A 10,091-nucleotide genomic window follows, 5' to 3' on the forward strand; every position below is an offset into this window, starting at 1 on the left:
TGAGTAAGGTAAGGAGGGTTTAGAGTAGAAGGAGAGGAGGGGATAGAGTAGAAGGAGCTAAGTTTGGGTTAAGGGGCAGGATCTTGAATTTTCCTATCTTTAATGACGCCTTTAGCTCCATCAGTCACTGCATGATTTTTGATAATACAACATCTATTATAGTCCTGTCCCATAAATCAAAAATTGAGGGGGGGGGGGGGGGGGGCACTTTGTTGACCTTAAGTGCGATGAGGCGAAAGCCTTTAGCGCATGTTGCTGCTTGTGTCACTGATGTGTTCTTAAGATGTTAATTATGAGCACAATTATTTGTGAATCTTAAATACTGGAGACACTGGAAGGCGTTTGGGTGGTATCCGTCTGATTCAACGCCTTTCTGCGAACACTCTCTGGCGTCCTAGACAAGGAGAACTGCATATGCGTTGGCAGGAAGTAGCGTCGCCATTAGCATGCTCGGCTGGGGAATGTAAGGATAGTGGTACGAATGCCATCGTGCACAAATATCATTTTTTCTGGTCTGACAAGAAATAGCGTGACACCTCTGCTGACAACCTTCTGTCGACAACGATGAAGCATTAAAGGCTTTAGCCTTAAAATCTGCGCCAGGCTTGTTAGAAATTGTTCTGCTCTCTTCCGTATTGCCGCCACCAGTCCAATTAACTTGGGAATAATAATGCTGACTAGCCTACCAGCAATGCGCACTCCATCACTCTTCGTTTGTCCAAATGGGTTGTATGAATTATTTGTTTATGCGAATGCATTTTCACCAAATCGGCACGCAGCTAGTTAAGAGGGAGCTTTCTGAAGCAAGCGCAGCGACAAACAAATGAAGGGCTCCCTGGTTATCCTTTTATGAACCGTGATTGGTGTCAGCTTGCATTAAGGTAACAACGAGTCGTCCATGCTTCAGTTAAATTTAGTGCAAGCATGATAGCATGCAGCAAACTTCAAAGATATGAATAACCGTTTGCAACAAGGAAAAATGCCAAGGAACTGCCAAAGTATGGTAGGTGCTCCCAGTGGTAAGCCTTGTGCGACCCAGGTTGCTCTTCCCGAGCCCCCAATCACTAATACAACTGTCACCTGCCAGGTGAGCACTCTACTCACTATCCGTTGGGCAGTCTTAGTGGCGCCGCTAGGCCACGTGATCTACAAGGCCCACCTGCCAGAGCCACGCCCTTCACTTTTAGTTCTCAACGCCGACGCTGCGTATTCTGGAGAATGAGGTCTTTAACACACTATCGTGTTAATGTAAACGTTAACCCAGAACAACGGGATCTATTGGACAACCTTTTGTGCGCACGAGACGGAACGAGGTTTACCGAACATGCACGAGGGATTGCCTATCGAATCCTTTTGTGCTGTGGTAATGTTTACCATGGCGAAATCAGGCGATCGCCTAAAGACTGAGAGAGGCAGCACCTCATTTCGTCGAAAGTGGGCACGGGCAGCCAGTTGGTTTACAGGCGACCGTTGGCCGCCGATCTCAGCAATTTTTCTTGTACTCAATTATCTAATCTTTTCGCCCATTTATTTTTTCTATTTCATTTTTAAAGTTTCTCAATTTATAATTTCATCTTTAACACCTCTGAATTTTTACCCAAAGTTAAGTCATTAACTTGACAATCAAAGTTAAACCATTAGCTTGGCTCCAATTTACCTTTTTTTGGCTCTCCTCACTGAACCTCGGCCTATCCCTCGTTGTGGGTATGTGCCATGCCACTAAGGCAACAACAGAAAAAACAATTGAGAGTTTCTCACGGTAGCGTGGCCTTGTCTGTGGTGTTTTTTCGTTATTCAAACTTAATTAGTCCAGCCTAATTAGGGAACTTCTGAATTATTCCTTGGAGGAAGCAGGTGTAAATAGAGAAGTTGTAGATCGTCTCGAAAAACCGCTAGCAGTGCTCTACCATCAAGGTACGATTTATATAGCTTTATTTATTGCACTAAAAGAAAGCTATCACGTGACCAGCTGCTGACTCCCATCTCTGTACCAATGTGCACGTAAAGGCTCAGCGGGGCGAGCACTTTCAGAAAACTCCGGATTTTGTTCAGTAAGAAGCCTCTTTGGACGCTGAAATGGCGCTGATGTCAGTTGGACACTTTTTTATTGTGGGAGTTATGGTTTGAGGCGGGTAAAAAAAGCACTTTAAGTAAACGGTACCTTGGCGCATGCGATTAAGTCAGCTGTTTTTCAAAGCGATCTCCAACTTTGTCATAGACACTTTGTTCCTGAAGACAAGAAATAAATATTTAGCTAATTAGGCGGAACTAATTAATTCATGCGACTCCAAGCAACCCTCAGTTGGTTTCGCCGGCTAGGACATTCCGTGTTTTTTTTAAATCTTGATACATTCAGCAGGGACACCTGGTATACGCTGGGTATATATATGTATATGCGAAAGAAGGCTGACAAATGTCACTGGCGTTAGCACTGTTGCAGACTCCGATAATTCTTAGATAAGTAAAGGCGCTTAACTGGCTCTCTGTCTCAGTGGACCACTTAATCGCGCTTTGAGGTGCGTGGCGTTAGTGTACACACGCAAAAAGAAAAAGTGCTTTCACACAATATTCCCCGTGCTTAGCACTGCTAAACCGCCAGCCCCAATTTGCGGACATGAAATGCTTTTAGCGGCCGTTGTCGGCGACCGTGAGGTGACGTCGAGCCAAAATCGAGAGCAAACGTCCGGGCACTGATTTCCCGTCATCCATCCACCGACAGATGGCGTTACGGTCCCACAGACTCGCACATGCAGAAGACCGCACGACGCCGGCGGTCGAGGCAGCAGCGGTTTGAAGTGCATTGGGGCATTTGGAATCAAGTCTGTCGCAATTCTGCGGCGTCAGCTCATGGCGTTGTCCCCTTCGGCAAGCGGATGTATACACGTTCAGAGGGCACTCAAACGCGCATTTACACCTGCATTCTTGCCAGGCCTGTTCGCATCGTGGTCGCGTACGCTTCTGCATCGTTCTGCGTTTAAATTCTGTCACCGTAACAGGTGCTTAAGCCGAGCAATGGAGCCTGATGAAAAGAGAGATAAAAAGCGTCTGGCGGAAAGCGATCGCTTTCCGAGTTATACACCACAGCAGAAAACATCTCGCCAATTCAGAGAACGCCATGATTAGACTGCCGCTCACGAAGGTGACAAGGCCGCCACGGACCGCGACTGCCTACCTAATGGCCGCATAACTCCAGGCGGTCGCATCGATGAAAAACTGTAGCGCTCGAGACAAGGACACAACGAAGACGACAACACATGCGCTGACTTTCAACTGCATCTTTATTCAATGCACAAATAGCTTTAAATACTGCGAGAGCATCAAAATATCGGTTTGATATCGGGACTTGCGGTGTGACAGGCTTGTGGGACGATATTTTGATGCTCTCGAAGTATTTAAAGCTGTTTGTGCATTGAATAAATATTCAGTTGAAAGTTAGCGCATGTGTTGTCGTCTTCGTTGTGTCCTTGTCTCGAGCGCTACAATTTTTCATCATGAGCAACCAATTAGCCCAAACATCCACCTTGATCGCATCGACGCGACCAGAAAAACCTGAGAGAAACGTTGAGTGCACTGCTCTGTTGGAAGCAGAAAACTGGTAGAAGGCGGCGCCACGATCTGCTGTGCCCGCAACCATTTCATGCTTACATCAACCCTGGATTGCGGAAGAGGCAGTGATATTTTTGTTGTGACAAGATGGAACACGTAATGTTATGTGTGTGTGCGCTAGAAAGCTTTTTTATCACCGTTGAGTGAGTTGAAAATAAACTACTTGGAAATCCGCCCGCTGTGTGTGTGCTCCGTATAATCCCTCCCCTGATTATTTTCTCCACTTCATCATTCAGTGTCACGCACTGCCTTCGCAACGCAAAGCTTAAGTCTTATAAACAAAAAAAAATGACGATGAACGCCGCCAGGTTTAGTGGAAGGGAAGGGTTGTTTGATTTCATTTCTATGGGTACAAACTGAAACATTAGCGAAAACATCAGCGACGCTAACTTTCCTGTCTATATCTTCTCCAGGCCAATAATTTGAATATGTGTTTGTCACTTTAACCCTTTCAGGTGCCATTTTGTTGTGACTGAAATCAATTATTTTTTCACCTAAGTAGTATATTCAGGCCTTAAGAAAAAGGGAATTTGTCAGTTTTCGAACGTGAAACACCAGCAGGTAAGTTTTTACAAATATGTGGGGATTTCTGCACAAAGTGTCACATTTGCTTGAAATAATAACATCGAAATGTTCTCGTGGGTCACGTAAACACCCTAGGGATCATGGAATCATTGTGTTTCGAAGATTCACATTACGAGCGAAATTGTGCAAAAACAAACGATGTTTTCACTCGCGGTAAAATCTGTCTGCACGAAAACGGCGGACAAAGTGCTACTTAGCTCACTCTTATGTGAAATATTATTTCCTGCATTCCCTACATGGTACAAAAAAGCAACTTATTTGCAACAAGAAGGGTGCTCAATTTGACTGAAATAATGAAATCAATGTTAGATGCTCTAGTTTCTCAAAAGAAAGCTGTAAGTTGGCCGCTTACACAATTGCGTTTGTTACAAAGCACCTGAAAGGGTTAATAATTCCTTTCTAGAATCATGTTTCAATGCTCCGGTTCAAATACGTTCTGCTACCCCTAGTAAACGCAGAGTTAATTTATATATCCAGTCGGAAGAGAAGTAGACCCCGTCCAAGGTGAATTCGCGAGAAAGAGCGAGCCAGGAAATGCTGCACTACAATCAGTGGTATCTGCGCATAAAAAGCTAAATATATGCATCTGCGCGTCTGTGACTGAAACGTATGCGTGCGTGGCTATTATGCGTTTATTTCTTGGTCAGTAGCCCCACTGGGACCCGGAAGTCTGGCCTGAGCCCATCCGGCACGCAATATTTATCCATAACACCACAGCAGACATTCATAACGCATTTATCAGCCGCGCAGAACGCACAACGTGTACAGCACGTTATAGCATTCAGTGTAAGCAGTCGGGTCCTCAACAAATCCAAGTTTCCTTGCTCACCTTGCAGTCTCCTCAATATTTCCGTACGCGACACTAGTATCACCACTGTGCTCTGCGAAACATTGAACTTTCTCTCTTACTTTATCACTAATTTCATACCAACGGGCAAAATGCACTAGGGGTTACCGATGAGATTTTATGCATAGGAGAAAGAAAATCACGCCATATCAGGTTATAAATTTGAAGGCAAAAAATTGTTTCTATTCGAATTTGCCTTAGACGGATTATAAAAGAACCCTGCATTCCTACAATTATCCACCACATGGCCTGTCTATCTGGACGGACTATTTCACGGCAGTCGCTTCCAACTGTCACGCATGAAGTGAGCCCGAAGCAGCGGGGTGTGCGTGGCCATAGCAGTGGCAGTGATATCGAAAGTACGTCGTTAAAACAAGATTTGGGAATCACAACTGCCACATGCAAATATTCAGACGAATCCCCTGAAATGGTTACGAATTCTGGAATTCGCGGACTACCGAGGATAACTGAATAATTTAGAATTGTTTGCAAGGAAGATAAACGTAGCAGTCTTAGTTGCACAGAAAGTTCGTGCCTTGTAAGAGGGGATACGACTAATCTAGTGCGCGCACAGAATTTTACCTTCCCGGACGTGTTAATGTTTATGATCTTTCAGCTATCAGCGCGTGGTCAAAAGTTTTCTTTTAAAGTTTTTAGCAACAGGTGATGAGCTTCAGACCAAACTTTTTTTCTTTCCTCGCAAGATACGGGACCATGCGGACATATACGGGAAGAATATTTTTCGGAATTGCGGTGAACATACAAGTATTTTGGCCATTGCATTTATTGCCCACGCTAGCATCGAAAATCCAGAAACCGCCATATTTCGAAGATATTTAATTTGATAGAGTTCTCACCGTAAGCTCTCATTCAGGTATAGACGCCTACAAGATTTCTACCAATTCAGTATAATTACGCAAACAAGACCAAGAAATGCAGCACAAAAACTCCTCCGCGGTTCCCAAAACTACTTCTTATCGCGCCGCGTCTGTTAGCGGCCGCAAGCAACAGGTGCCGCAAAGGGCTCCGCTTTCAATTGCAGTGAGGAAAAAATCAAACACCGTATGCACGAACTGAGCTACCAGACGAGAAGTTTATAGCCGGTGATCACCGCCTTGGAAACGTTACTGTGAAAATAGAGTTTAGAAATTCTAGCCAGATGTCTTGGAACATGAGCGTGCCGGGACAGTTCAAGATACCTGAAGGAATAGTACAACAACAATAGCCTATTACGTTCTCTAACATTTCCATGAACAGTTTCTGGAGTGACAAAAATGATCTTTCTTTTCGAGTAGCCAGCCGATGGACGGTGACATTTATTCTGTGACTTTCTTCTTCATAGCTGCACATAATGAGTGGGAAAGCCACTTTTGTGCACACATCAGTGCTGGCGAGAAAAAGTCGAAAGTACAGATTTGAACACCTTGGATGGTATTCTTTGAAGTTTGCTTTTAAATGAGCTACTTTTTTCCTAAAGTCACCACAAAAAAGTGCGCAATAATCTTTTTGAAGTGAGAATAGAAGCAACTGAGCTCCCGTCACGCAAGCAATGTCCCTCTGCGCGAAATAATTGGCACATCCGATGCAGAACTGTGCGATGCCGTTGAAAAGCACATTGCCTTTCGTACTAAAGCTTAATCTTTTGCAGCTTGTTGTGAGGTCAACCTTAGTAAAAATTATATAATGACGAAAATATTTATAACACAGCCAATAATGCATTTCTTAATGCCAGCCTGTAAACGCCACAAGAGGATTAAGGATATTCTGGGTTTAAAACTAGCAACGCCTGTTTTATAAAGCATTCAGAGGAACACACAGTATAAGAAAAACGGGAAAACCGAAATCTTCATAGCACTAAGCGAAAAGTAAAAGTAGGAGAACAGTTAGTTTGCGAAAGTTGAACTTGTGGAGGGCTCAAAATACGCCGCAGTTAGGAAACCGCACATAAAAACAGAAATCATAACATAAGGAGAACAGTTCGGCACATCTTGAGCTCTCCACAAGTTTAACTGTCGCAAATGAAGTTAGGAAACCGCACAAGTTCTGTCAGGTGAAAATATCAAAATTGATTCTTCGAACTTCCGGGCAAACAATATCGTCATAACTAAGAATTCACCTGAGCTGGTGCTATCGAGAACCCTGAGATTCCATTCGTCTCCTCCTGGCAGAAATGAAACAGACTACAAATGCACCACGACCAATCAACTTTATTTCTTCCTTTCCTACTCGCTACGTCCCTAATTTGCATTATAGTCTGAGATATGCGTTAAATCACTCGCATGGCCGGCAGCTGTTGCATTTTTTTTTATGCTGCTCCAGTGTCCTTTCTGCGCTTGCAGTACGTTACTGTTACATTACTTCCTTCTATAAAAACGTATGCACATCCAGCCGCGAAAAATGTGCTCAATTTTAAATACAGATGAGCTGTAAGCAGTGCATCGGAAAAGATCGATAACAGAGTAACATAGTGGGTTACTGGGATCTTTGAGTGCAATCGTTCAGAAAAACAAAATATGCAGAAAAGTAACATATTCCGTCATCTAAAAGATATGAGTGCTCTGATCCGCTAGGCAATGCGAGAGCGAACGTGAACCGCCTCTCGCTTTGTGACATGCGGCATTTGCTTATAACCGCCCTGTGAGCTGCTCACAGAGGTAGCTTTTACGTTCAAACGCAGATAAAGCATACCGCTTTATGCCTTAAGCATGCAAGATGCCAAACACTTCGCAATTTCTCACCTGATAAAAGTCGAAAGGTTCCAACTCAGTGACGTTGGCGGAACTTTCATTTTCCTTCAAATCCATGATGGTGCGTTCAAAGGCAGAGGTAAGAAAAAATCGTCCCACGCATCATCCACCATCAATATACTGGCCGACACGAGGAACGAATATAAATCACGCCACGCGGAAGCCATAAAGACGAACACATGAGTCAAGGAACCCACAGTCAACGACTATGCCAGTGAGAAGGCGCCGCAAATCTCATTTCTTCTTTGCTCGTTCTTTTCTTAGAACGGCAACAGTTCAGAAGAGCGGACGGCACAATCGTTCCTAGATCTCGAAATGTCTCTCCAGCGTAACAGAGAAGAAACGCCCGCCGCAGTCCTCTTGGGTTAATTCGCAGAAGGGTATACACGTCCCGCACCGGCCATCCGATGCGAAGTAAGGAGCGCTCTGAAGTGTACCCCGACGATCCGGCCTTTTCTATCCCCCCTTTCCCTCTTCCTTTCCTCTCCCTTCCAGTGGCAGCGTCCCCCTCCCAGCCGTGAGCTGCTGCCATCTGTCGGCTGCGGCGGCGCCTTGGGCCGGCGAGCGAGTTAATAAAGAGAGGAAAAAGCACGGAGTCTCGGTTTGCGGGACATTTTGCCCGCGCCAATAGGGAAGGGCTTGTTTCATTGGGGAAAGTACGGCAGGCAGGAAAAAGTGCCGCGAAAGGTTACGCGTGGTGTAAATTGTGCAGCGGGTGGGTCTGACTTGCTTGTGGTCTCTACTTCTGTCTCGCCGCTTTCCATGCTGCCATGCCACAGGAACAATGGGGACACCACAAGCAGTGGAAGTTGGTGTGGTGTGAGGCTTCTCGGCGTTCTTCTCGCTGGGAAGAAAACAGCGCTGAGACGAAGGAGAAAGAAAGAAGAGGACAACAGGACCGGCGCTGCCCCTCGCTGTCCCTTGTCTCGGCGCTGTTCTTTTCTCAGCTCAACTCTCCTTTTTATTGAAGTACTTCTCGCTCTTGACCCCTCAAGACTGCCTTAGTTCCTCTCTGGCTATACAGGGTGTTTTTTTTAGAAGGTCCAAAATTTTTAAAGAAAGGTAAATTCCTTTAGATTTATTTTAACCCTGGGGCTATACTGAGGGCTACGGCGGACACCAGGTAAGAGGCAAACTACTTTAATTAGTTCGCTGATTAACTGATTACGTTAATTAACTTTTATAATTTTTATTTTAGGGGATATGTTGTATTCGCAGAATTGGAGATCGTCTTCCAAACAGTCCAGCCAAGAAAAAAGATTTTCATGAAAAAAATTTTTGCGCGCGTAACGAAGCGAGAAAAAATCACCCTGGTAGGCAGCTTCACACTGTAACACAGCGTCTGTGAGCGCTTGCTCCGCCCTGCACTTTGTGTCAATGCGTTTTTGTTCCAGCACGGCATTCCGTGAGGCCGCGGAGCGAAGCGAGATAAGAAGCGATACGCAGGCCGCCAGTCCGGGACGCTTGACGCAAAGCGCAGGGCGGAGTGAACTACGTCAGAGGCGCTCCCGCCGCTGCGTTACGGTGTGAAGATGCCTACCAGGGTGACTTTGTCGCGCCTCGTAACGTGCGTGAAAATTTTTTAATTACAATTGTTTTTTCTTGGTTGGACTGTTTAGAGGACGATCTCCAATTCTGCGAATACAACATATCCCCTAAAACAAAAATTAGAAAAGTTAATTAACATATTTAGTTAATCAGCGAACTAATTAAAACAGTTTTCCTCTTGCCTGGCGCCCGCCGTAGCCTCCAGTATAGCCCCAGTGCTAAAATAAATCTAAAGCAGTTTACCTTTTTTTAAAAATTTTGGACCTTCTAAAAAAAACACCCTGTATATATATATATATACAGGGGTTTTTTTTAGAAGGTCCAAAATTTTTAAAGAAAGGTAAATTCCTTTAGATTTATTTTAACCCTGGAGCTATACTGAGGGCTACGGCGGACACCAGGTAAGAGGCAAACTACTTTAATTAGTTCGCTAATTAACTGAATACGTTAATTAACTTTTATCATTTTTATTTTAGGGGATATGTTGTATTAGCAGAATTGGAGACCGTCTTCCAAACAGTCCAGCCAAGAAAAAAGATTTTCATGAAAAAATTTTTTGCGCGCGTAACGAAGCGAGAAAATGTCACCCTGCTAGGCAGCTTCCCACTGTAACACAGCGTCTGTGAGCGCCTGTGACGTAGCTCGCTCCGCCCTGCACTTTGTGTCAATGCGTTTTTCTTCCAGCGCGGCATTCCGTGAGGCCGCGGAGCGAAGCGAGATAAGCAGCGGTAGCGCAGGCCGCCAGTCCGGGACGCGTG

At 44.8% G+C, this 10,091-nt stretch overlaps 1 protein-coding gene across 1 annotated transcript in view; it reads right to left on the bottom strand.

The window, feature by feature from the left end:
- The window catches only part of LOC149346065 (cardioacceleratory peptide receptor-like), an 89,207-nt gene extending 81,022 nt beyond the window's left edge, over positions 1 to 8,185 (bottom strand). The window contains exon 1 of the mRNA XM_089585342.1: positions 7,777 to 8,185. Within this exon, the coding sequence (XP_089441468.1) occupies positions 7,777 to 7,842 (66 nt within the window). The 5' untranslated portion in view covers positions 7,843 to 8,185. The remainder of the gene's footprint in view (positions 1 to 7,776) is intronic.
- Between the last annotated feature and the right edge of the window lie 1,906 nt (positions 8,186 to 10,091).

Source organism: Amblyomma mixtum, chromosome 4 (assembly GCF_055824585.1).
Source record: "Amblyomma mixtum isolate Tamu chromosome 4, ASM5582458v1, whole genome shotgun sequence".
NCBI lineage: Eukaryota > Metazoa > Arthropoda > Arachnida > Ixodida > Ixodidae > Amblyomma > Amblyomma mixtum.